The 24,903-nt window shown below is 45.0% G+C and overlaps 1 protein-coding gene across 4 annotated transcripts in view; it reads left to right on the top strand.

The window, feature by feature from the left end:
• TMC5 (transmembrane channel like 5) overlaps nucleotides 1-24,903 on the top strand; it is a 54,449-nt gene that overhangs the window by 5,024 nt on the left and 24,522 nt on the right. For 2 of the 4 annotated variants that reach the window (XM_068968728.1, XM_068968726.1), the window contains exons 3-10: nucleotides 3,343-3,432; nucleotides 8,504-8,603; nucleotides 10,563-10,650; nucleotides 11,412-11,660; nucleotides 13,777-13,928; nucleotides 17,868-18,012; nucleotides 18,895-19,050; nucleotides 22,457-22,608. In XM_068968728.1, coding sequence (XP_068824829.1) covers nucleotides 3,343-3,432; nucleotides 8,504-8,603; nucleotides 10,563-10,650; nucleotides 11,412-11,660; nucleotides 13,777-13,928; nucleotides 17,868-18,012; nucleotides 18,895-19,050; nucleotides 22,457-22,608 — 1,132 coding nt within the window. Of the gene's footprint in view, nucleotides 1-3,342; nucleotides 3,433-6,506; nucleotides 6,817-8,503; nucleotides 8,604-10,562; nucleotides 10,651-11,411; nucleotides 11,661-13,776; nucleotides 13,929-17,867; nucleotides 18,013-18,894; nucleotides 19,051-22,456; nucleotides 22,609-24,903 lie in introns of those variants that run through there. The other 2 variants (XM_068968729.1, XM_068968727.1) reach the window with 2 other exon arrangements.

Genomic DNA, 24,903 nt, shown 5'->3' with positions numbered 1-24,903 from the left:
CTGAGAGAGAAAGCCAGCTCATGGCACAAGTCGAAGTTATGGGAACTCAGAGCTGGAGAAGGGAGTGCTCAGCCTTGAACAGAGCGCGGGGGTCCAAGTGCTGATTGGTGCAGATGAAAGACCGCTCAGCCCTGACTGGTAGGGAAGAGATTGAAGAAGACAGGGAGGAAGAGATGGGATGCGTTGCCACATACTCAGCAAAAATGCAGAGTGTTACACATTTGCAGAGAAAATATTCAGTTGGGCTATTCCAAACCTTTATGCCAGGCATTCTCAGTGGGGTATATGTATCTCAAGGGGTGAAAATTTATTGAAAAGGCCAGAAAAAAACTTCCTCTTTTTATGTATAAAGAAGATACACAAACACATAGTTATACAGTATGCTGCTAAGTCGCTTCAGTCGTATCCAACTCTGTGTGACCTCATAGACGGCAGCCCACCAGGCTCCCCCGTCCCTGGGATTCTCCAGGCAAAAACACTGGAGTGGGTTGCCATTTCCTTCTCCAATGCATGAAAGTGAAAAGTGAAAGTGAAGTTGCTCAGTCGTGTCCGACTCTTAGCAACCCCATGGACGGCAGCCCACTGGGCTCCTCCGTCCATGGGATTCTCCAGGCAAGAGTACTGGAGTGGGGTGCCATTGCTTTCTCCATTATACAGTATAACTATGGTATTAAAATGTCATGGGGGGACTTCTCTGTTGGTCCAGTGTTTAAGAATCCACCTGCCAGTAAAAGAGACGCAGGTTCAATCCCTGGTCCGTGAAGATCCCACATTCCACTGGGCAACTAAGCCCGGGTGCCGCAGTATTGAAACCCAGGCACCTGGAGCCCTTGCTCCGCCACAGAAGAAGCCACTGCAATGAGAAGCCTGCAGATCGCAACTGGAGCAGCCCCCACTTGCCACAACTATAGAAAGCCAACTATAGCAGCAATGAAGACCCAGTGCAGCCAAAAATCAATAAATAAATAATGTTGTGAGGAAGGGCAATGAGGAAAAATATCTTAAAAGACTCCTTAGGTGGCCGGTAATGAAAAAAAAAAAGGATTGAGAAACACTGCCCGCTCTAATGCAAGCAGAGCTAATAACTGGTCTGGAGTGTTTCCCATGCTCTGCATACTCTTCTAAGCACTTTACTTTTACAGTCTTGTTTCCTCTGCAGCAGACATTACTGTTCTCCCTGTTTACAGAGGGGAAAACTGAGGTTCAGAGAGAAACGTGCTCAAGGTCACCTAGCTACTAAATCAAAAGAGCCTGTATCAGACAATCTCCCTGACTCCACTTTACTGCGGGGTAGAAGCAGGGAAATACGGATTGCTGACCACCAAGCTCCACAGAACACTGGAATTAAAAAGCTGTTTTTAAAAGTGGCCACATAAAGTGTGGCTTCATTCTCTGGGCTCCTTTTAGGACCAAGGTTGAAGCCCCAGCATGCTCTTCCCCAGTGCTATACCATCTTGTTAAACTATGCACTTTTAAGGAGAACCCATTTCATCCATGTATCTTCCAAGGCTCCATGTGATTTTCCTAATGCTTGGTACACAGTAGGTGCTGGGGCAATGCTAACTGAATTAAAAGCAATAGCTGTAAGGGATGTACTGGTTAGCTGTTGCCACAGGAATGCTGAGTAACAAACAACTGTAAAACCCAGTGTTGCACAATAAGCATCATTTATTTCTCACCCACACATCTGTGGGTTTGCTTGGAGTTTGACTGAACCACATTGGGTTTGGTTGTGTCTGATTTGAGTTCACAGATTCTGTTTAGGTATAGTGTCCTTCTTGACCCAGTGAACTAACCTGGGCCATTTTCATCCCATGGCATAAGCTGGAAGCACACACAGGAGTGAGCAGAAACATATGATGTCTCTGAGTCCTTGGTTTGCAACTAGCAAACTGTCATTTCTGCTGTGTTCCACTGGTAAAGGCAAGTCACGTGACCAAGTCCAACCTCAGTGGAGGTGTCCAAAGTGGAGGAAGTATAATGTTTGCTGAAAAACAACTGATTTACCACAATAGTGTATATTAAGAATTTGTGGTGTTCTGGAATTTTTTTTTCAAGCACTTTTATACATAGTTACTCAGTATACCCAGTTACATGTATTAACTGATTCGGTTTCCCCAACAAAAATTAACTGCTTCAATTTCCCCAACAATCCTATGTGAAGGCCTATTATTATCCCTGATTTACAGACTAAGATATTGAAACTCAGGCTGTTCAGTAACATATGACAGAGAGCACACAGGTAATAAAACAGCAAAGCTGGGAACTGCTCCTTGGCAAGAAGTTCCAGAACCTCCCACAGTATAATTTCATACATCTCCATCAAAATGTGCTCCAGTTTTTTCTGCTGTGGAGTTTAGACTTCATTGTTTATCATGAGTTGAATAAAAATATATTGAAATGTGACACTGTCACGTAGATGTCGAAAGTGGACTCTGTCCCTAAGAAAATCCTGCCAAATTTCAAATTTATTCATGTGTCATCATAAAAGGCTACAACTAGAAGGAAGCTTTGTAATCATCTCAACAATTTTTAAAAGTAGGACATTTTTTTTAACAGAAGTTTTAGGTTCATAGTAACATCAAGAAAAAGGTGACCGATTTCTCAAATACCCTGTGCCCCACACGTGCATGCGTGTATGCTGCCACGCAGTTGTGTCCAACTCCCTGAGACTCCTTGGACTATAGCCTGCCAGGTCCCTCCGTCCATGGAACCCTCCAGGCAAGAGCACTGGAATGGATTGCCATTTCCTACTCCAGGGAACACGTGCATGGCCTCGCTCATTATCAGGGTCCCCCACCACAGTGGGACATTTGTCACAACTGAACCTACATTGACATATCATTATCACCCAAAGTCCTTAGTTTACATTAAGTTTCACCTTGGGTGGTACATTCTATGGGTTTCAATAAATATATAATGACTTGTATCCATCATAGGGTATCCTACAGAGTATTTTCACTGTCCTAAACCCTTCTGAAGCTTCCCAGGTGGCGCTAGAGGTAAAGAACCTGCCTACCAATACTGGAGACATAAGAGACGTGGGTTTGATTGCTGGGTCAGGAAGATTCCTTGGAGGAGGAAATGGCAACCCTTTCCAGTATCTTTGCCTGGAAAATCCCATGGACAGAGGAGCCTAGTGGGCTACAGTCCATGGGGTCACAAACAGTGGGACATTACTGAAGCAACTTAGCACACAAACCCCTCTGAGCTCCATCTATTCATCCCTCCAGACAAGTATTTTTCAAACTCTGAGTTATTGCCCACTAACAAGGTCCTGCTGACCATTATGTACTCAGTAGTAACTAGTGTGGAATTAATTGTCTTGTCTCTTCATTCCAGTGAATCCTGCTTATGTGGGTGATGAAGGTCCCGGCCCAGCTTATGGAGACCCACCCTTGTCTGGACATAATTGGCTCACTTCACCCCAAGGTAAGGCTTCAGTGGACAGTGACCAAAAGCATCCATCCTGCAGAAGGAGCTTGTTCAAGGCAGTGCAGACATTGCCACTGCCTCTTGGCTTCTGGTGTAGTAACTGATGCAGAACTTCCTTAATTTATCACAATAGGTTTTATTCTAAACATGCACAGTCTTTCTCCTTTGGATATCAAGGTGTCTTCACTAGGACTCTTGTGGTTGCAAATGACAGAAACCCAGCTCACCCAGGCCCAAGGCTTGTGCTGTGGGAAGGATGTGGGTAAACAAAGAACAGAAGGTAGAATTACCTTCCAGCACTTTAGTACAGAGCCTGGCATGGCACATAGTAGGTGCTCAGAGATATTTGTTGGATGAGTTACAGGAACCAGGGCCTCTGGGTCTGAAGCCAGGAGCTCAGGGCCACCTGGACTCTCTTTTTCTCCATCTGTTTCACAGACAGCTTCTCTTTAAGCTTCACCTCATTCATCTCAGCTAGTCAGGCCTTCTCTGCAGGCCAGGGAGCTTGAGAGCAGACACACACAGAGCTCAGCAATCTCAGGGGAAATCTTCCTTTCTTTCTAGGCCTGTCGGTCATTACTGAGGAAGCTTTCTCCACCCCTGTTTGGGACACATGCCTACACATGAACAAGTCATTTTTACATAGGAAAGAAAGCTGAGTCACATGTCCATCCCATGGCTAATACATGTATTGGTGAGGTGGCATTGCCTTGATCAAAATTTTTCTGAATAATCATAGAATTATTATAATAGTGGAAGATAGGGGCAATCAGCTCAAAGAAGCCTTTGAAATCAGTTAGGAAGCTCTGTAAGGATCGCTGTGTGCTGTGAGGAAGGTCTGATCAGAGGCAGAGGCCGAGGAAATGAAAAAGCATCAGAGGAGAGAGGCCAGGGAATGCTGGAAGCTAGAGGCAAACCTGTGAATACCAAGGAATAAATCGAAGACATCCTCTGTGTAACAACATATATTTTGGGGCCCCGTGGCTTGAAACCATCTCTCACCTTCTGACACTCGACCCTGTAGCATCACTCTTTACGAGCCTTCCTAAAGAGGCCTGTATCTTTCAAGAGGTTGGTGTTGCCACTTGGCAGAGAAAACCATGGGGATATAAACAATCATGCTCTCTGTCTGTCTTCCACAAGAGCAGGGAATGGCTTTAACTACTGGGGAAAAGAAATGCCTTCAAACCTCTTAAGATGATCTGTGGCCAATATGAAGATTAGGGCCTCTAGGTGGATGAGGAGTTCCCAGAAGGCAGAGAGAAGTAAAGAAATAGAGGACCCAGAGATGAACCTGGCTTTCTCTACCATTTCGCTTTACTAGTTCTGATTCTCAAATCATTTACAATTAATTGATGGACGGTCTACTGATAGAGTGTCACTTTGGTGGATCATGCTAGCAGCTAGGAAGTGCCTGGCGCATAGCAGGTACTCACAAATATTCTCTTATGAATGAAGGACATGGTGAATGATACATCAGCATCTGGTTACAGGAAAGGACCAGGGTGATGTAACTAAGGCACCGTGCTTTGGGACCAGACAGACTTCGGTTTGATCCTGAGCTCTTCTACTTGCTGATTTTGTGGCCTTAAGCAAATTACCTTTTGGGGCCTCAGTTTTCTTAGTTACAAAATGGGGTTTATTACAGTACTTACTTCATAGGGTGATTGTGAAAATCAAACAATATATTCTATTTAAAGTAGTTGGCCTGCAGGTATTGTTACTGATAGTTATCATTTATTGTTTTTTACAGGGAACTTTTTTTCCCAGCTGCGCTGGGCATTTGTTGCCGTGTGCAAGCTTTCTCTACTTGCAGCCGGGGGGCACAGCTCTCTAGTTCTGGTGCACAGGCTTAGTTGCTCCACGGCATGTGGGATCTTCCTGGACTAGGGACTGAACCCATGTCCTCTGCATTAGCAGGCAGATTCCCAATCCTAGTAATTACCGTTGGTGTGGGGAGAAGGAAAGAGTTCTGTTATTAGTCCAGTCCTGCCATTTAATGAGAGTATGATTAGGAGAGAGTTTAGGTCATTCCTCTGCACCTCAGTTTCTCCAACTCCTGAATAAACAGCACGGCCAAGGTGATTTCCAGATCAGGTCTGCTGGAAGGGACTGTGTCCAGGTGCCCAGGACTGACATAGGACAGTGGTTTAGCAATAAAGGGAGTTATTTTCCTCCTGTGACAAGAAGTATGCCAGGAACGAGTCCAGAGTTTTCACGGCACCTCTGCCCATGACAGTCTCAAGGCCCGAGGCTCCTTCTGAAGCGTCTTTTACCATCGCCCTTGGCTGGTGAACGTTTTACCCTCTTGTTTTCCAAATGGCTGTATCTGGTCAAGAAGAAGGTGAAATGGTGAAATGTCAAAGGTTAAATCAGGCAAACGTTCACCCATTAAAGAGCGTTAATGGAAGCCACAATCTTGTTGGCTAGAATGGGGTCACATATCTATCCTAGGCTGCAAAAGGAGCCACCCTTTGCCACGAAGAAAGCTGGGAGAGTTGTAACTGAGCGCAGTGGCTGTACAGGAAAGGAGGCATCTGCTGATGTGGGAGAAAGAGAGAATGGGTGTGGGAAGCAGACAGACAGCAGTGGGACCACCCAGGCAGTCAGGAGAGAGCAGCTATTTCACTGTAAACCCATCTGGATTTATATAGGCACATAAAACCAAAAATAAAACATAAGTCTTGGACCAGAGGCACCAGTTAAAGAGAAGACCTTGCCCTTTGACTATGAGTCATCTAGAAGAATCTCTGCCTTCTGTTTCTAGAATCCTGTTGCTTTAATAAAGAATTCTGTTTCTGGCCTTTTACCTAGCTACTGGGTCAGAATTTGCACAGGAAAACAGCTCCTCTTCTCAGGAATCCCCCTCTGGTGTAGATGTGGGGAGCTGTACTGTGATTTGTCGGGGACTGGTTTTGTCCATCTCATCCTGGCATTAAAAACTCTGAATGGGGCAGCTCTCTGTGATTGTCATCACTTTTCTGGGTGGTTCCCAACAATGCCAGTATGACTGTTATATGAGGTCTTGGAAAGCTCACCTTGGTGGGACCTAAGGCTTGGGGGAACAAGAGATGCTTTCTGGTGGTCAAGTGAATGAAATCATTGTCGAGGTTGAGCATGTCCCTTCTGGGATCCAAAGCCGTCCATCTTCAAGTCTGATTGTTCCAGAAAAGACACCGGTGAACTCAAACTCCATCCTGGTCTCCTCCATTTCTGACAGTGATGTAACAGACTCTCAGATTTTCAGCAATCGGAATGACAAAAAGGGCAAGCAGTTATTACGATTTGCAACACCTTTGAAGGAATCGTTTGCTCAGACCCTTCATCACTCAGAAAACACAGGCTTAGACACCCCTCATACTTCACACGAGAACATCCAAGGTGAGACCCTGGGGCACAGGAGTTAGGATGGGAGCAGCCCCTTCTGAGTTGCCCACAGGGCTGTGGTTTTAAAACACTGGATAGGATGAAGGCTTGGTAGATGACCTGAGGATGCTTGGGACTCGGAAGGGGTCACTTTGAGAGGATCTGACACCTAAGAAGAAGCTCATTTCACGTGCCCAGTGTTCTGCCTTTTTGTTATCCATTGAATTTAGTTTTATTTGCCTGCCACTCTCTGTACGTGTGATACAGGCACACCTGTCATTTCCATTTGCTGAGAGACTGAGGCTCAAAGAAGTTAAATGACATAGCAGATCTGGGATGAAATGTAGGTCTGCCTGATTCCAAAGCCTGACACCTTAACCTCTGCCCCGAACTGCTTTGCATCCAATCCGTAGGTTCAAGTATCATGGGATGCCTCTATTTGTCAAGTCCTCCGTGAAACCAGGTCTTAGCTGAGACCCTCCTTTGCCTCACAGCTCCTGACATCAAACACTGGTTTCTGAGATGTTGTTTCTCTTTCATTCCATAATACTCCAGGCATGAAGTCCAGCCATTCTCAGTGACTTCTAAGAGAGGAGGGGGAAAAAAATCTATTCACACCAAAGCATTTTATGAGTTTAGCTCCTTTGTTGAAAGATGGGGCGTCTCTCGTCACGTTGCTGTCTCCCCGAATTTCTGGACTTTTTTCCTCCTTCACCTTTATTCCTCTGTCTGTCCCCACTTCCCTCTCAGGAGATGCTCAGATTCCTCGTGTTCAGCCAAGTGATTTGGAGGCCCTCTTCTGGGAATTCTCCCTCCACCTCAGCTGTGTCATTGAGAGGAGGAGGGGTTCCATGCAGCTCAACAACAGGGCCAGGAGCCAGCCGCTCCAGCCATGGGCCTGGTGGCCCCCGCTTCTTCCCCGTTACGGATACGGCCACAGTGCCATGCAGACAAAACCCACCCAGAGGGAGAAGGCACTGCCTTTTCCTTGTTTTTTGAGTCTTGCTTTTTTGAGAAGGAAGAAACCTTTTTCATGCAACCCCTTAGCAGACCACCTCTCACGTTCGCCAATGTGTCGCATGCCTGGAGCTAAACAGGTCACCTGCTGGGGGCTGGGGCCATTGGGATAGGCTCAGACTCACAGGGATCTGCCTGCTGGAGATGGGCCCTGGAGATGGACCCCACCCTGCAGAAGCCCAGGACCAAGAGAGGGAGGCGGGTAGATGCCTAAACTGAATTGGGATCCTATTAAAAAGGAGAGATGACGTGGGGTAGGTGATCACAGCATCTGCCACGTGGAGGAGGACATTCCAGGGTGGAAGAGCAGAAGACAACAGTCAAGAAAAGTAAAGAAGATGCTTGGGCCTGGAGCTCAGGGGGGCAAGAGAAAGCCATGCAGGAAATTACAGAGAGAAAAGAGCCAGGCTGACCACACGTTCTGGCTTTGCTGAATGTGCCGTGTCATAGGAAAAAGGAAAACATGGAGTTGGAATTGCACACAAACTGTCACGTGCTTTGGCTTTGAGATGTCCCACGTGTAGGCACCATCTTCTTGTTTTTATTTGTGACTTTTCAGCTCACTGAGTCTGCATATTCTTTCCTGTGCACTCATAAAACCATACTCTAGATCTTTAGCACCATATTTTCAAATGTTATTCCGTTAAAATAAAAAAAAATTAATCTCCATTTTTTTTTCCTACAGGACAAAAGTTAATTGAGTCTCTGATACCCATGACATCTAGAGACAGAATTAAAGCCATTAGGAATCAGCCAAGGACCATGGAAGAAAAAAGGAACCTTAGGTATGAACCAAATGTTTTTTTCCTTGCACAGATCTCATGGAAACCTTAGTCTTCTACCTTTGTCTCATGTCAGAAAGGTAAGAAATAAACTCAAGGGAAGAGGCAATCTTCCTACTGAAGAATTCCATGTAATGTGTGTTGGTTACCTGGACTGTGGGCTGTGCTTAGTGACCTGCTTCTAGAGAAAAGGGGGGACATCGCTTTCTGGGCTGAAGTCTGGCTAATCCTACCTGGGCCAGATGCTCAAGGTTAACATCCCCGGAGATAAGTCATGTGATCAGAGAGTCACCTCTGTGTGTGTGCGTGCATGCGTGCTTAGTCATGTCTGACTCTTTGTGACCCCATGGACCGTAGCCCACCAGGTTCCTCTGTCCATGAAATTCTCCAGGCAAGAATATTGGAATGGGTTGCCATTTCCTTCTCCAGAGGATCTTTCCAACCCAGGGACTGAACCTGTGTGTCTTGCGTCCCCTGAATTGGCAGGCATGTTCTTAACCAGCTGAGCCACCTGGGAAGCCCCCTACTGCCATGTACTCTCTCCTAAAACCCACAACCCTAGTCTAACCAGAGGGAAAAAGCAGAGAAACCCTAATCAAGGGACAGTCTTCATATTATCTGAGCAGTATTCTTCAGAACTGTCAAGATCATCAAAAAGAAGGAAAGTATGATACGTGGTCAGACTGGAGAGTTCTAAAGAGACATGAGTACTAATGCGATGTGGTGTCCTGGATGGGTCCTGGGATAGAAAATGAGCATCTATGGACAAACTAGTCAAGTCAGAATAGTCTGGAGTTTAGGTAAAGGTTATACACCGATGTTGGTTCCTTAGTTGCAACTAACCTACCTTGGAAATATAAGATGTTAGCAGAAGAAATGGTGCGTAGGAGATGGGGATTTTCTGTGTTGTTCTTGCAACTTCTCTGTAAATTTTAAACTCCTCTTAGAAAAAAGGTGTGTGTAAGGGAAGATTTCCCTGGTGAGCCAGGGGTTAGGACTTGGCACTTTCACTGCTGTGACCTGGGTTCAGTGCCTGGGAGGGGAACTAAGATCCTGCAAACCATGCTGTGCCAGGCAGGGGCGGGGCTGGGGGTAGGGGGTACACAGAACTAAATCAAACATAACCGCAGAAGCTTTCTAAGCCCAGGAGTTCAAAAGCAAGAGTGAGGGCTGTTTAAGCCTTGAGCCCTTCTTACATTTATCACTCCTCAGTATTTTTCTTTTTGCAATTTGTTCGGAGTTGACAGGGCTTCTCAGGTGGCACAGTAGTAAAGAATTCGCCTGCCAGTGCAGGAGACACAAGAGACAAAGTTTCATTGCCTGGATCGGGAAGATCCTTTGGAGAAGGAAATGGCAACCCATTCCAGTATTCTTGCCTGGAAAATTTCATGGATAGAGGAGCCTGGCAGGCTACAGTCCATGGGGTCACAAAGATTGGACATGATTGAACACAAGCACAAGGGGCTGGTAGTAGATTAGATGCAATTGCTAATAAATAATTGTATATATGTAAATAAATGATGCAATTGTTCTGAGGTTCAGAGTCTGGCAGGGCAAGTAGATTGGTCAACAAGTAACTTATAAGTGATAGAAAGAATATCAGGCCAAATCAAGGGAGAAGGAGACTGCAGGGGGAGGACTAGACGATAACAGGACTAGAGATAACGGTCCACTTGGGCAAAGTAGGGGATGTCTGTGAACTGAGCTTTGGAAGATGGTGTTGGGGGGGTGGGCCTTTGGCTGGGCCAGAGGAAAGAGCCCAGAGCAAAGGAGATGTGATGAGTTCATGGAAAAGTAAAGAGAACAACTGCAGCTGGATCTTCTTGAAAACACTCTTACGTTTCAAACTCTGCTTGGCTCTGTCACACAGTGAGGGCCTTGTGATGACCCAAGAGACTTCACAGCAGGATTATTCTATGTTTGGGGGACTGGTGTCTCACTTTCTTCTGCCCTTTCCCACAGGAAAATGGTTGACAAAGAGAAAAGTAAGCAGTCCCGTCGTATCCTGGAGCTCAACTGCTGTGCTCAGTGCCTGAACTCCATTTCACTGGTAAGTCGGTCTTTACTGAGGTCAGTAAATGGGCACAGAGTAGGGTGAAACCAAGGAGTGGAGAGAGTGGGGGTGACGGGGGACTCACAGGAAGGAAAAACCAAAATTCAGGGCTGTTTCCTTGAAAGAATGTAGAAATTGGGTCAGTTTAGGTGTAGAGAAAATGTGGGCATAGGAAAGTCTAAGGAGCTGCAGAGTTATTTAGTTATTTGGGCAACCTAGCTCCTGTGAGTGTCATCTTCAACAGCAAACCTAGGAAGGTAATAAATATAGTGATACCGACCTGGGTTCTTGGCCTTTCTTGATCAATAGAAATTGATAAGAGGCCAGACAAGAAATTCAGGCAAGTCTTTACTAAGGCACCTGCAAAAACAAGTAGCAGGTTCTCTTGCTTGCTCCCCAAGTAGGGGCAGGCTGGTTCCTAATATGGGCTGAGAGTAGGGGTATGTCCAGGGGAGGGGCAGTGATGGTGATGCCATCCAACCATCCCATCCTATCACCCCCTTCTCCTTCTGCCCTCAGTCTTCCCCAGCATCAGAGTCTTTTCCAATGAGTCAGCTCTTTGCATCAGGTGGTCAAAGTACTGGAGCTTCAGCATCAGCATCTGTCCTTCCAATGAATATTCAGGGTTGATTTCCTTTAGGATGGACTGGCTTGATGTCCAAGGGACTTAGCAGCGGTGGCCTGTTGCTATTGTCAGGCCTGCTCAGTAGATATTTGTTGAGGGGCCATCCAGCCCTGTGCTTTGTGTCTACGCCCAGGCATACCGAAGGTTCAAGAACAACCTGTCAGAACTGCTCAGTTCCATCAGCCTGTGGCAGAAGACGCTCAAGGTCATCGGAGGCAAGTTCGGCACCAGCGTCCTCTCCTATTTCAACTTTCTGAAGTGGCTTTTGAAGTTCAACATCTTCTCGTTCATTGTGACCTTCAGTTTCATCATAATCCCTCAGCTAACTGTGATGGAGAAGAACCACCTCCAATTCACTGGACTGGAATTTTTAACCGGGGCGGTAAGTGTTCCCCCTACACCTGGAGTTCATACTTGGAAACCCAGGACGTTCCTGCTGGCGCCCTTCCAGGCTTCTCATTTGTCTGAGAGTCAACTGCGAAAGTGGGTGTTTAAAACGCTTTCTCTTTTTCTCCAAAGTGACACACACACAATTTCGGGAGAATTTCTGTCTCCCGAGGTGACCATGTTAACAGTTTCTGTTGTCCAGAATCCTCTTCTCTGCACACCTTTGGGCATGTTATGCACGGACATACACTTCTTTTTTTTCCAAACAAAAGATGAATTATTCACATAGACTTCCTGTGACTTGCTTCCTTTCACCATCTTATATTGGTGTTCATAGATCTACCTTTTCTTTTTTTTTAATTTTCTTTCTACAAAATACAGTGCTTCTTTTAAAAAATTTCCTAGTATAGAAGAGAACAAATTAAGAAAAAGTCTATTGTGTCTTGCTTGCTCTTTTTTCTTTGTCTTCCTTGCTCTTTTTTCTACCTCTCTAGTTTGGAGTGTATCTTTATCCACCATTTTTCTTCCTATACAGTCATAGATACATAGATACACAAGTCAATAATAATAAAATATTTTTTAAAATCAAAAGAGGGTGAGATAATACAAGTCTTGCTTTGCAACTTTTTTTGCTTTACTGTGTATGTTGAGCATGGATGCACATTCATGTTATTCTCTTTATTAACAACCACAGTGTATCTTACCAAGCTCTCTATTGGAGCACATAGCTCCCACTTTGTGAATTTACTTTCTAGAAAAAGTTTCTGCCACTGAGAGTCTATGGATAGACAAGAGCCAAATCTGGCTCACCGTCTGTTTCTACACAGCCTGCAAAATAAGGTTGGTTTCCACATTTTTTAATGGTTGGAAAAAAATAAAAAGGATAATATTTTTAATTGGAATATAATTGCTTTACAATGTGTTAGTTTCTGCTGTACAATGAAGTGAATCAGTTATATGCATACATATAGCCCCTCCCCTGTGGACTTCCCTCTCACCCCAGTGCCATCCTTCTCATCTAGGTCATCACAGAGCACTGAGCTGAGTTCCCTGTGCTATACAGCAGGTCCCCATTAGCGATCTGTTTTATACATTGTAGTGTATCCATGTCAATTGTACTCTCCCAATTCATCTCGCCTTCCTTTCCTCTACCCTCGTGTCCACATGTCTGTTCTGTATATCTGCCTGTGTATTCCTGCACTGCTAACAAGTTCATCTGTACCATTTTTTCTAGATTCCACATATATGCATTAATATACAACATTTGCTTTTCTCTTTCTGACTTACTTCACTCTGTATGACAGACTATATTGATCCACATCTGTACAAATGACCCAATTTTGCTCCTTTTTCTGGCTGAGTAATAGTCCATTGTATATATGTACCACTCTTTATCATTCATCTGTTGATGGACATCTGGGTTATTTCCATGTTCTGGTTATTGTAAACAGTGCTGCACTGAACAATGAGTATATGTATCTTTTTGAATTATGGTTTTCTCAGGGTATATGCCCAGTAGTGGGATTGCTGGGTAATATGGTAGTTCTGTTTTTAGTTCTTTAAGGAAATAAGGGGCCTGTATAAATTAGAGGAACAAATTAGAGAGACCCGGAGGAAACAATCAGACAATTGTGGAAGGTAGAACATTGGAATGTACATGTAATTGTTGAATTGTTTCCTCCCGGTCTCTCTAATTTGTTCCTCTGATTTACACAGGTGCCTTATTTCCTATAAGTTGAAGTTTAGACCTAAAGACTTGGTTTGTTTCATTTTAAACGTCATACCATAATACTTAATAGATGGCAGAGGCACGTAACAGCTGGCTGTCCTGCTTTTAGCCATGCTTGGCTTGGTCACTGGCTCCAGGTGGTGATTACTGGGCCCCTCTATTGTAAAATTGTGTTGCTTTGCAATTCCTTTCCACCTCTAAGAGCCTTGTGATAAGACATCTAGGTTCTCACTGGCCTTGTTTGCCTCTTTCCCGGCAAACAAAATGTCTAAACTGACCAATGCAGGCTTCTTATATACCGAAAAAGGAAACTCTGCCGCCCAGAGTCATTCACTGTTTTCTTGAGAGATCCACCTGACCTGGGATCTATTGTCCTTTTCAGGGTTATTTTACTAACACAGTGATGTACTACGGCTTTTACACCAATTCTACGATCCAGCATGGCAGCAGCGGGGCCTCGTACAACATGCAGCTGGCCTACATCTTCACAATCGGAGGGTGCTTGGTCATCTGCTTTTTTAGTTTGCTCTTCAGGTATGGAATGTTTGCATTTTCTGATTCTAAGCTCTTTATAGTTTTAGGAATTTTAGAGACTCAAAAGTTACTGGGAGAACAGTTTCTCTGCAATTTCAACTTTCTACTCCTGTCTGATCCTTTCTTGTCCTAGAATATAGGACATTTGGACAGAGGAAGAGAAATTTTCATGGGCTTTTAAAGAAATTGGTTGGTCTGAAAATAAGGATGCAATGACTCAGGTAGTTTTGATGAATGGTTGTAAATTGACAGTTGTCAAATGTCCAGTCTGTTAAACCTGTTAGTTTACTAGGTCTTTGTAACAAAGTACCACAGACTGGGGGGCTTAATCAACAACATTTTTTTTTTCTCAAATTCGGGATGCTAGAAATTCAAGTTCAAGATGTTTCAGCAGGGTTGGTTTCTCATGAGGCTTCTCTCACCAGCTTGCTGACAGCTACCTTCCCCCTCTATCCTCATATGATATACCCTCCATGCATATCTGAGTCCTAATATGTCCTTATAAGAAGGACAGCCATGTTGGATTGGGCCCACTGAAATGATCTCGCTTTACTTTAACTACTCTGTACAGATCCTATCTCAAAACCCAGTCTATTTCTGAGGTACTAAGTGTTGTGCGTATGAGTGTGTTAGTCTCTCGGTCATGTCTGACTCTTTGCGACCCCATGGACTTTAGCCCTCAGGCTCCTCTGTCCGTTAGATTCTCCAGGCAAGAATACTGGAGTGGGTAGCCATTCCCTTCTCCAGGGGATCTTCACAACCCAAGGATCAAACCCGGGTCTCTTGCATTGTAGTCATAGGACTTCAAAATATTAATTTTTAAGGAGTACAGTTCAGTCCATAACAACCTCACTGCCAGCATGATAATCCAAAATAAAACAAGATTTTGTTTTGTCCTATGAACTAGGAAATTTTTCTGTTTCTTAAGCTATTATTACTTGTTGGTGGCAAACTTTACAAAGGTAGTGTCCATTTTGCTCAGAATTTTTTCACATGCCAGGCTTCCTGGACCCAATTTCAATGAATCCTAGACATCTCCATGATAATTACAGCTGCCTTTACTGAGTGCTTACTGTGCTAAGGGCTACATTGACTCTTGCTGTGGGCTGAATAATGCTCCCTCTTCAAAGATGTCCATGACCTAATCCCCAGAAACTGTGACTATGGTACCTTATCTGGCAAAAAAAATTTTCCAGAAGTGATTAAGTTAAATATCTTAAAATGGGCCAATGCAATCACAAGGGTCCTTTAAAGAGGGAAGCAGGAGAGTCAAAGTCAGGGAAAGAGCAGAAGGTGCTACTCTTCTGGCTTTGAAGATGAAGGAGCCACAAGCCAGGGAATGCAGGCAGCACCTAGAAGCTGGAAAAGGCAGGGAAACAGATTCTCCTCCAAAGTCTCCAGAAGGAACACAACTCTGCCAGTATCTTGATTGTTGACCCATTTTCTGATTTCTGACCTCTAGTAAGAAATTGAAGAAAGTGGAGAAAACCACTAGACCATTCAGGTATGACCTAAATCAAATCCCTTATGACTATACAGTGGAAGTGAGAAATAGATTTAAGGGCCTAGATCTGATAGAGTGCCTGATGAACTATGGATGGAGGTTCATGACATTGTACAGGAGACTGGAATCAAGACCATCCCCAAGAAAAAGAAATGCAAAAAAGCAAAATGGCTGTCAGAGGAGGCCTTACAAATAGCTGTGAAAAGAAGGGAAGTGAAAAGCAAAGGAGAAAAGGAAAGATATACCCATTTGAATGCAGACTTCCAAAGAATAGCAAGGAGAGATAAGAAAGCCTTCCTCAGCAATCAATGCAAAGAAATAGAGGAAAACAATAGAATGGGAAAGACTAGAGATCTCTTCAAGAAAATTAGAGATACCAAGGGAACATTTCATGCAAAGATGGGCTTGATAAAGGACAGAAATTGTAGGGACCTAACAGAAGCAGAAGATATTACAAAGAGGTGGCAAGAATACACAGAAGAACTATACAAAAGAGATCTTCATGACCCAGATAATCACGATGGTGTGATCACCGACCTAGAGCCAGACATCCTGGAATGTGAAGTCAAGTGGGCCTTAGGAAGCATCACTACGAACAAAGCTAGTGGAGGTGATGGAATTCCAGTTGAGCTATTTCAAATCCTGAAAGATGATGCTGTAAAGTGCTGCACTCAATATCCCAGCAAATTTGGAACACTCAGCAGTGGCCAAAGGACTGGAAAAGGTCAGTTTTCATTCCAATCCCAAAGAAAGGCAATGCTTTCTGAAATGCCAAAGAATGCTCAAACTACTGCCCAATTGCACTCATCTCACATGCTAGTAAAGTAATGCTCAAAATTCTCCAAGCCAGGCTTCAGCAATATGTGTACCGTGAACTTCCAGATGTTCAAGCTGGCTTTAGGAAAGGCAGAGGAACCAGAGATCAAATTGCCAACATCCGCTGGATCATCGAAAAAGCAAGAGAGTCCCAGAAACACATCTATTTCTGCTTTATTGACTATGCCAAAGCCTTTGACTGTGTGGACCACAATAAACAGTGGAAAATTCTGAAAGAGATGGGAATACCAGACCACCTGACCAGCCTCTCGAGAAACCTGTGTGCAGGTCAAGCAGCAACAACTAGAACTGGACATGGAACAACAGACTGGTTCCAAATAGGAACAGGAGTACGTCAAGGCTGTATATTGTCACCCTGCTTATTTAACTTCTATGCAGAGTACATCATGAGAAATGCTGGACTGGAAGAAGCACAAGCTGGAATCAAGATAACCAGGAGAAATATCAATAACCTCAGATATGCAGATGACACCACCCTTATGGCAGAAAGTGAAGAAGAGCTAAAGAGCTTCTTGATGAAAGTGAAAGAGGAGAGTGAAAAAGTTGGCTTAAAGCTCAACATTCAGAAAACTAAGATCATGGCATCCAGTCCCATCACTTCATAGCAGACAGATGGGGAAACAGTGGAAACAGTGGCTGACTTTATTTTTTGGGGCTCCAAAATCATTGCAGTTGGTGATTGCAGCCATGAAATTAAAAGACACTTACTCCTTGGAAGGAAGGTTATGACCAACCTAGACAACATGTTAAAAAGCAGACACATTACTTTGTCAACAAGTGTCCATCTAGTCAAGACTATGGTTTTTCCAGTGGTCATGTATGGATGTGAGAGTTGGACTATAAAGAAAGCTGAGTGCTGAAGAATTGATGCTTTTGAACTGTGGTGTTGGAGAAGACTCTTGAGAGTCCCTTGTACTGCAAGGAAATCCAGCCAGTTCATCCTAGGGAAATCAGTTCTGGGTGTTCATTGGAAGGACTGATGTTGAGGCTGAAACTCCAATACTTTGGCCACCTGATACGAAGAGCTGACTCATTGGAAAAGACTCTGATGCTGGGAAAGATTGAGGGCAGGAGGAGAAGGGGACGACAGAGGATGAGGTGGTTGGATGGCATCATCAACTCGATGGACATAGGTTTGGGTGGAGTCCAGGAGTTGGTGATGGACAGGGAGGCCTGGCGTGCTGTGTTTCATGGGGTCGCAAAGAGTTGGACACGACTGAGTGACTGAACTGAACTGAAGTAAGAATACATGTTGTTTTAAGCCAGTAAGTTTAGGGCAATTTGTTATAACAGCAGGAGGAAACTAATACAACTCTCATAGTGAACTAGTATTATCCCCGTTATACAGATGTGGAAACTGAGGGTTAGGACCCTTAAAATGACGAAATCCCCTGGTTGGCAATCAAAGATTACACAGTCGGATCACAAAGCCAGTGCTGCTAACTATCATGTTTGCTGGTGCCCTGTTCCGGAATTTCAGGCTAACTCTTCCATGTCGCCTTTCACCGCTAATGATAGAACTGTTCTTTGTTATAATCCCTGCACCTCCAATGTCTGTCCCAGTAACGCTTGGGTATTTTGGTTTCTGCCTTTCCTAGTATGGCCAGGTATTTCCGGAACAACTTCATTAACCCCCACATTTACTCCAGAGGGATCGCCAAGCTCATTTTTTGCTGGGACTTCACTGTCACTCATGAAAGTGCAGTAAAGCTGAAACAGAAGAATCTGAGCACCGAAATCAGGGTAAGGAGAGCTAGCTTTAAATCCCTTCTGGTGGCCAGTCTTCTTTCGTCCTTCCATATGCCTGTAACTTTTCTTAAAGTAATAATATTTTATTTTTTATTCTCCATGATATTGGCAAATAAAAAAACAACCCTAAAACTATTTTAAGTGCCCAGTGCTGGTGATGGTGTAGGGAAATGAACATTTTCACACAACGTGGTGACTTTGTCATTGACATAAGCTTGCTGAAGGGCAGTTTAACAATTTATAACAAGATGTTAAATACTTATTGACCTCACAGTTCTAGGTTTATAATTTTATCCAGTGGTTTTTGACTTGGGGCAGATTTGCCCCAGAGACACAGGGCAATGTCTGGAAGCTTTTTTGATTGTTGCTGCAGAGGAGTGTGTATTACCAGCATCTAGTGGGTAGAGGCCAAGATGCTGCTCACCATCCCGCGGTGCACAGGACAAGCCCTCAACACAGATTTATCAACTCTGAATGACAATAGAGCTAAGGTTGACAAACCATGATCTATAGAAAAATATTTAAGAGAAAAAAAGAGCAAGCAGAATTTATTAACTAAGGGGCTTTGACAAGAGGGTTGCAGAGGTTTCCTCAGCCTTATTCTTCAAGAAGGCCCTATGGCCTCAGTGTATTCTCTCAAGATCATGGCCCCAATCTCTTTCCCTCTGAGATGGAAAAGGTATTCAATGAAGCATTGGGGGGTTCTTGTCCATTAGAGATTTTCCTACTGGTCTCCTAATCCAAGCTCATGGTGCTTTTTCCCACTCTCTCGCCTGTGGGTTTGTGTCTCTTTGAGAGCACCAAACCCTAGGGGTGGTAATCTTTGCTGACAGTGTAGGGGTTCTGCAAGTGAACTTGACTTCCTTGTGTTTACAGGAGAACCTGTCAGAAATCCGTCAGGAGAACGTCAAGTTAGCATTCAATCAGCAGTTTATCCGCTTCTCTGCCCACGTGGCAGCCTGGGTTGTCTCTTCCGGAGCGGCCATCACCTGCTGTGTAGCCGTCTATTACCTGGCTGACAACAATTTACAGGTAACCAGAGAGGCTGGAGATCCAGGGTCCAGAGCACAGAGAAGCAGGTGAAGGGATGGGATGCAGGAGGGGGCGGGTGGGGTCCTGGTCACCACTGAAAACGATGTCGTGGCCAGCAGCATCGCCACCAGGAGGAAGTTTGTTTAAAAGTGCAAAATCCTGGGTCTTTCTCTTGGTCCATGGACCCAGAATCTGCATCATAGGAACATCCCCAGGGGACGTGTGTGCACACCTCAGGGTGGAGGCTCTGGGCTAGTGGAGAGGTGGGAACTTTGGCCACAGACCTGGGATCAGGTTCTGGTGTCATCCTTTATCATTATATCCCTAATGCCTCTCTGGCACCAAGTAGACACTTAATAAACATTATGCACCAATGGAATCTGGCTAGTGATTTACTCTCCCCAGGGGCTTCCCTGGTGGCTCAGATGGTAAAGAATCTGCTGGCAACGCAGGAGACTGAGGCTTGATCCTTGGGTCTGGAAGATCCCCTGGAGAGGGGCGTGGCAACCCACTCCAATATTCTTGCCTGGGAAACCCCATGGATAGAGGAGCCTGGCGGGCTACAGTCCATGGGATCACAAAGAGTTGGATGCGATTGAGTGACTAACACAAGCCCCTGATTCCTTACCTATAAACTGGAATGCCTGTTTTGTAGGTGTGTGGTCTGGACTAGAGAAAAGTTATGTGAAGAGTCTACTTAGTACCCAGTACTGTGGGTGATAAAGGAATGTTAGCTTTTTTATATATATATATATATATATATGAACTCTGAGACTAATTAGCTGGTGGGTGGACAAAGTACTGTTTCTCTGTGATTTTCAGTTACTCTTCTGGAAATGGGGCTAATTGTAGCTGACTTTGCAGACCCCTAGAATTGTGGTACAGGTTGGTCTGATTGTGTCTCTTTCTTTATTGTCCTCCCAGTACTCTAAATATAAAATCTATCCTCCATGGCACGATTGATAGATCTTTTGTGATGTGGCCCCTGCCCATATCTTTAGTCTCAATACCCCACAACCACCTGTATACCACACCAGCAACACTAAATGATGTGCCCCTAGTTCCCTGAACACACCATGTTTTCCCTTATCTCTAGATGGGAAACACGCAGTTCATTCTACACTGCCACCCCTCCCCTTCATCTGGCCTACTCCTCCTTTTCTCCCTCTAGACCTCAGCATGAGTGACACGTCCTCCGGGAAATCTTACCATCACCTCTCTTACTAGATTGAGTTAGGTGAGCCTGACTCTGCAGTCTTTCCCTGTGCGCTTGCCACATGCAGCATTGAAAATGCTTGTTTACACATTTGTTTCTTCAAAAGAATAGCCAGGCACCTGGCCCAACTCCTGATACATAGTAGGTGCTCAACCCAGTGGAGGAGGAGCCAGCAAGAAATGGGTGTGAAATGATACAAACCTAAGGGTTCCTATTAAGGTTTGCACTGAAAGAGATGAAACTGAGTCCCGTTGCTCCAGGGCCTGGCACTGCCTACCTGGGTTGGAAGCTGTGGCAGGGCAGCTGTAGGTATAAAAAAGACTTCTGAGTTTCTCCTTGACTCCGAAGGTTTTCTTCACACTCACCTGAAGTGAAGGAGGTAGTGAAGGAGAAGAATCATTCCCATTGTTTGAACATCTGTGCCAGGCGAGATCAGCCCTCTGCCCAGCTGGAGGAGGCGCATTCATTGGCAGCCACAATTTCACATGAATGGTGCCCCCAGCTGTGTCATTTAGCAGCTCTGCAACTGGACCTTTCCTTATCTGAGAGTGAAAGTCGTGTCCGACTCTTTGCAACCCCATGGACTATGCAGTCCATGGAATTCTCTAGGCCAGAATATTGGAGTGGGTAGCTTGTCCCTTCTCCAAGGGATCTTCCCAACCCAGGGATTGAACCCAGGTCTCCCACGTTACAGGTGGATTCTTTACCAGCTGAGCCACCAGAGAAGCCAAGAATACTGGAGTGGGTAGCCTATCCCTTCTCCAGTAGATCTTCCCAACCCAGGAATCAAACTGGGGTCTCCTGCATTGCAGGGGGATTCTTTACCAACTGATCTACCAGGGAAGCCCCTTATGTGGTCTCACTTAATTCTTACAGTATCTCTGTGGGTTATATGATAATCTCCCCATCAGGGAGACTAGGCAAGAGGCTCAGAGAAGCTATGCTTGTGGTTCCAAAGCTTCAGCTTATAAGCACAGGGAGGGGTGCAGCATTTGACCGTAAGTTACTCTGGCTCCAAAGATACTGTGAAAGTGCAAGTGGTGTTTTCAAAGCCGCTGCTGCTGCTAAGTCACTTTAGTCATGTCCAACTCTGTGCGACCCCATAGATGGCAGCCCACCAGGCTCCCCCATCCCTGGGATTCTCCAGGCAAGAACACTGGAGTGGATTGCCATTTCCTTCTCCAATGCATGAAAGTGAAATCACTCAGTTGTGTCTGACTCCTAGCGACCCCATGGACTGCAGTCTACCAGGCTCCTCTGTCCATGGGATTTGCCGGGCAAGAGTACTGGAGTGGGTTGCCATTGCCTTCTCCATTTCTAGGTCTAGCCTCTATGATTGTAATTCACTCAATAAAGATGATGGTTACTTTAATACTCTGACCTAATTAATATTCTGATCAAATTAATACTGAAATTGAAGTCACTCAGTCATGTCCGACTCTCTGTGACCCCACAGACTGTAGCCTCCAGAGGTAAATAGAGGCAGAGTCAGGCTTCAGGGTGGGAAATGAGGGAACTTTCAGACATCAGATAAATCCATTAGAATCTCTTACTCCAAGAGTGCCTGACAGAGGGGCGGCATAGGCTTCACTCCAGACAAATGCCAGGGAGGTGTCCCCATGAAGGCAGGGGCACCCCTCTGACCCTCCTAGAAAAGAGCAGCGTGGGCTAGCAGAGGCTCCCCTTGCAGCACCCGAGGACAGGCAAAGCTTGGTGAAATGAACCAGGGCACGCAGGATAGCAGAGGAGAAATTCCCTTGTGTCCTAGCTTTGGTAACTCAAGCTTTTCTTTCAGCAGCCTGGAGCACATTCTTATGTTTCCAAACCTCTTGGTGAGAAAAGTAAAGTCACAGAATGGCTGTTGGGCCATAGGTCCCTGAGTCTGATAGACCCTGGTTTCAAATCTGCCAATTCCTAGCTGGGGAACCCTGGGCAAGCATCTTTGCCTCTCTGAGCCTCAGGTTGTCCATCAGTTAAGTCTATTAACACCCACCTATTGGGCTATAGTGGGAATTAAAGCATCATGTGAGTGATTCTCGGCCGAGGGCAAGTGCTTGGTAAGTGGTCCTTTAATGGCTTATCAGAGGAGCTACTTCTGGGGTTTTCCCACCTTGGGGGATCTTCTGAGTCAGGCAGAGAAGGGTCCAGTGTACAGTCAGCAACTTGATTCTCTTCCTCCATCCCCTGCAGTTCCTGGAAAACCACAGTAACCCTGGGGCGGTGCTCTTACTGCCTTTTGTCGTGTCCTGCATCAACCTGGTCGTGCCTCGCTTCTACTCCATGTTCAGGCTGGTGGAGCGCTATGAAATGCCGAGGCACGAAGTCTATACCCTCCTGATCCGGTAGGTGTGGCTGTCACTTCTCACTCCAGCCTCCATTTCCATGGAGAGAAATGGGATGGAAACTAGAAAGGGTTACACTCAAGTATCAAAGTTCTGTTTTCCAGAGAGAATTTCAAGAGTAGATTATGTTTTTATGGTATGAGTTATTAGCCGTAAAATCCAAAGAGCCCCGAAGAAATACAGTAATTGGGTACATTTGCCCTTTGCTTAAAGTAATGGCTTATCTTTCCCAGATAAGCTTTCCCAGTAATGGCTTATCTTGCTGCCAGCTTGAGGAGCATGGTTCTCAGTTATGAGATGTATGGGTGAGTAGGTTGTGCACTGTACATTGTTCTTAGCTAAGAAGTCACGTGGGAACTGATCATCCAGAGTTCCCATGAGTCCGACTGTGAGGCTGAGTACCCACTGAATCAGCCAGGAGGAACAGGTTCATTTCTGTCATTTAACCATCCAAATGGTAGGTTGGAAGGGGAGGTTGAGGTTGAGGGGATGATTTTGGCAATTCATTGGCTGGGAGAGGATCCCTTTTTGTGATTCCCAGAAAGGCATTGTATGTGCTAGAAGTGACCCCACAGTCTTGATAAAGTATGCTGCTAAGTGACTTCAGTTGTATCCGACTCTGGGTGACCCCATAGATGGCAGCCCACCAGGCTCCCCTATCCCTGGGATTCTCCAGGCAAGAACACTGGAGTGGGTTGCCATTTCCTTCTCCAATGCATGAAAGTGAAAAGTGAAAGGGAAGTCGCTCAGTCGTGCCCGACTCTTAGCGACCCCATGGACTGCAGCCTACCAGGCTTCTCCATCCATGGGATTTTCCAGGCAAGAGTACTGGAGTGGGGTGCCATTGCCTTCTCCTGATAAAGTATAAAGCTACCCAAATTGTTTTCTTTATTCTTCTTCCTGGCTAGTACGCTGACCATTTCCTGGTTATGGTGGTGTTTATAGTCATGGGGCTGAACTACCAGACTGACTTTTTTTTACTGATCAATTTCAGAGTCCTTACTTTACCATTGCCTCTGAGATCTGGCTCCTGGTCAGTTCTTCAGTTTTATTTTCTACCTCTTTCCCCTTCCTCAGTGACCCCAGCCTCACTCGCCTTCTCATTGTTCACAAACTGTATGCCCACCTCAGCACCTTTGCACTGACCATTCCTTCTTCCTGGAAGAGCAAATCTATACTTATGTTTATGCTTATAATTTCTTCATACAAATCTTAAGCATTTCTGTTACCCTTCAATTTGTAACAAGCATATTTTAAAACACACACACACACATATATATATACTTATTATTTTAGATCAGGAGTTAGCAAACAGCAGCCTGCAGGCCCAGCCTGCCTCCCATTTTCATCAATAAAGTCTCATTGGAATGCAACCATGTCCACTGGTGACATACCATCTATGACTCCCTTCCTGTTACAACTGCAGAGCTGGGACACAAACTGTATGGTTTGCAAGGCCAGAAATATTTACTGTCCAGCCCTTCACAGAAAATGTTGACTGACTTCAGGTTAATGTTTAGAGTTATCTATATATGTATTAGATAGATAGGTCCAGAGTTCATCTTTATTCAAAGAGCTATGAAACATAAGGAAGAGAAGATGATGTGTGCGTGCTAAGTCACCATATTCATGTCTGACTCTTTGCAACCCTGTGGACTGTAGCCCATCAGGCTTCTCTGTCCATGGGATTCTCCAGGCAAGAATACTGGAGTGGGTTGCCACGCCTTTCCTCAAGAGCATGTAGGAAATGGCACTCCACTCCAGTATATTCTTGCCTGGAAAATTCCATGGACGGAGGAGCCTGATGGGCTACAAGCCCTTACGGTTGCAGAGTCAGACACGACAGAGCCACTGAGCACACACAGATACAAGTATCATTTTCCTGAAGAAAAAATTTTTAGAAAGCCTTCCTTTCTACCCACACTACACCTCTGGGCGCCTCCTCTCAATGGTTAGAAACAATCGGGATATATTTTTATTGCGATTAAAAAAAAGAATTAAACCATTTTCAGCGCACAGTTCAGCAGCGCGCTGGCTTCTTTGCTCACCAGTGTCTGCTCAATGTATCCTACTTACAATGTCCTTTTGTGAGAGAAGATAAGACGCTATTTTAGCGTGGACCTTGGGATGGTCAACTTTTTAAGTACTTCCAGGTTCCCACATATTTTTTATTTTGCCTTTCGATTTGAATGTGGATTTGCATGGGCCAAGGACTCTGTATTCTAACTACCTCTTCTGAGGCCTACAGGTATGACTTTAAGGGTTTCTGACATCTGGCATCACCAAACAATCACC

This window comes from Capricornis sumatraensis, chromosome 3 (assembly GCF_032405125.1).
Source record: "Capricornis sumatraensis isolate serow.1 chromosome 3, serow.2, whole genome shotgun sequence".
In the NCBI taxonomy this organism is placed as follows: Eukaryota; Metazoa; Chordata; class Mammalia; order Artiodactyla; family Bovidae; genus Capricornis; species Capricornis sumatraensis.
Note: the sequence above shows the minus strand (reverse complement) of the source record. Positions and strands in the feature narration are given on the sequence as shown.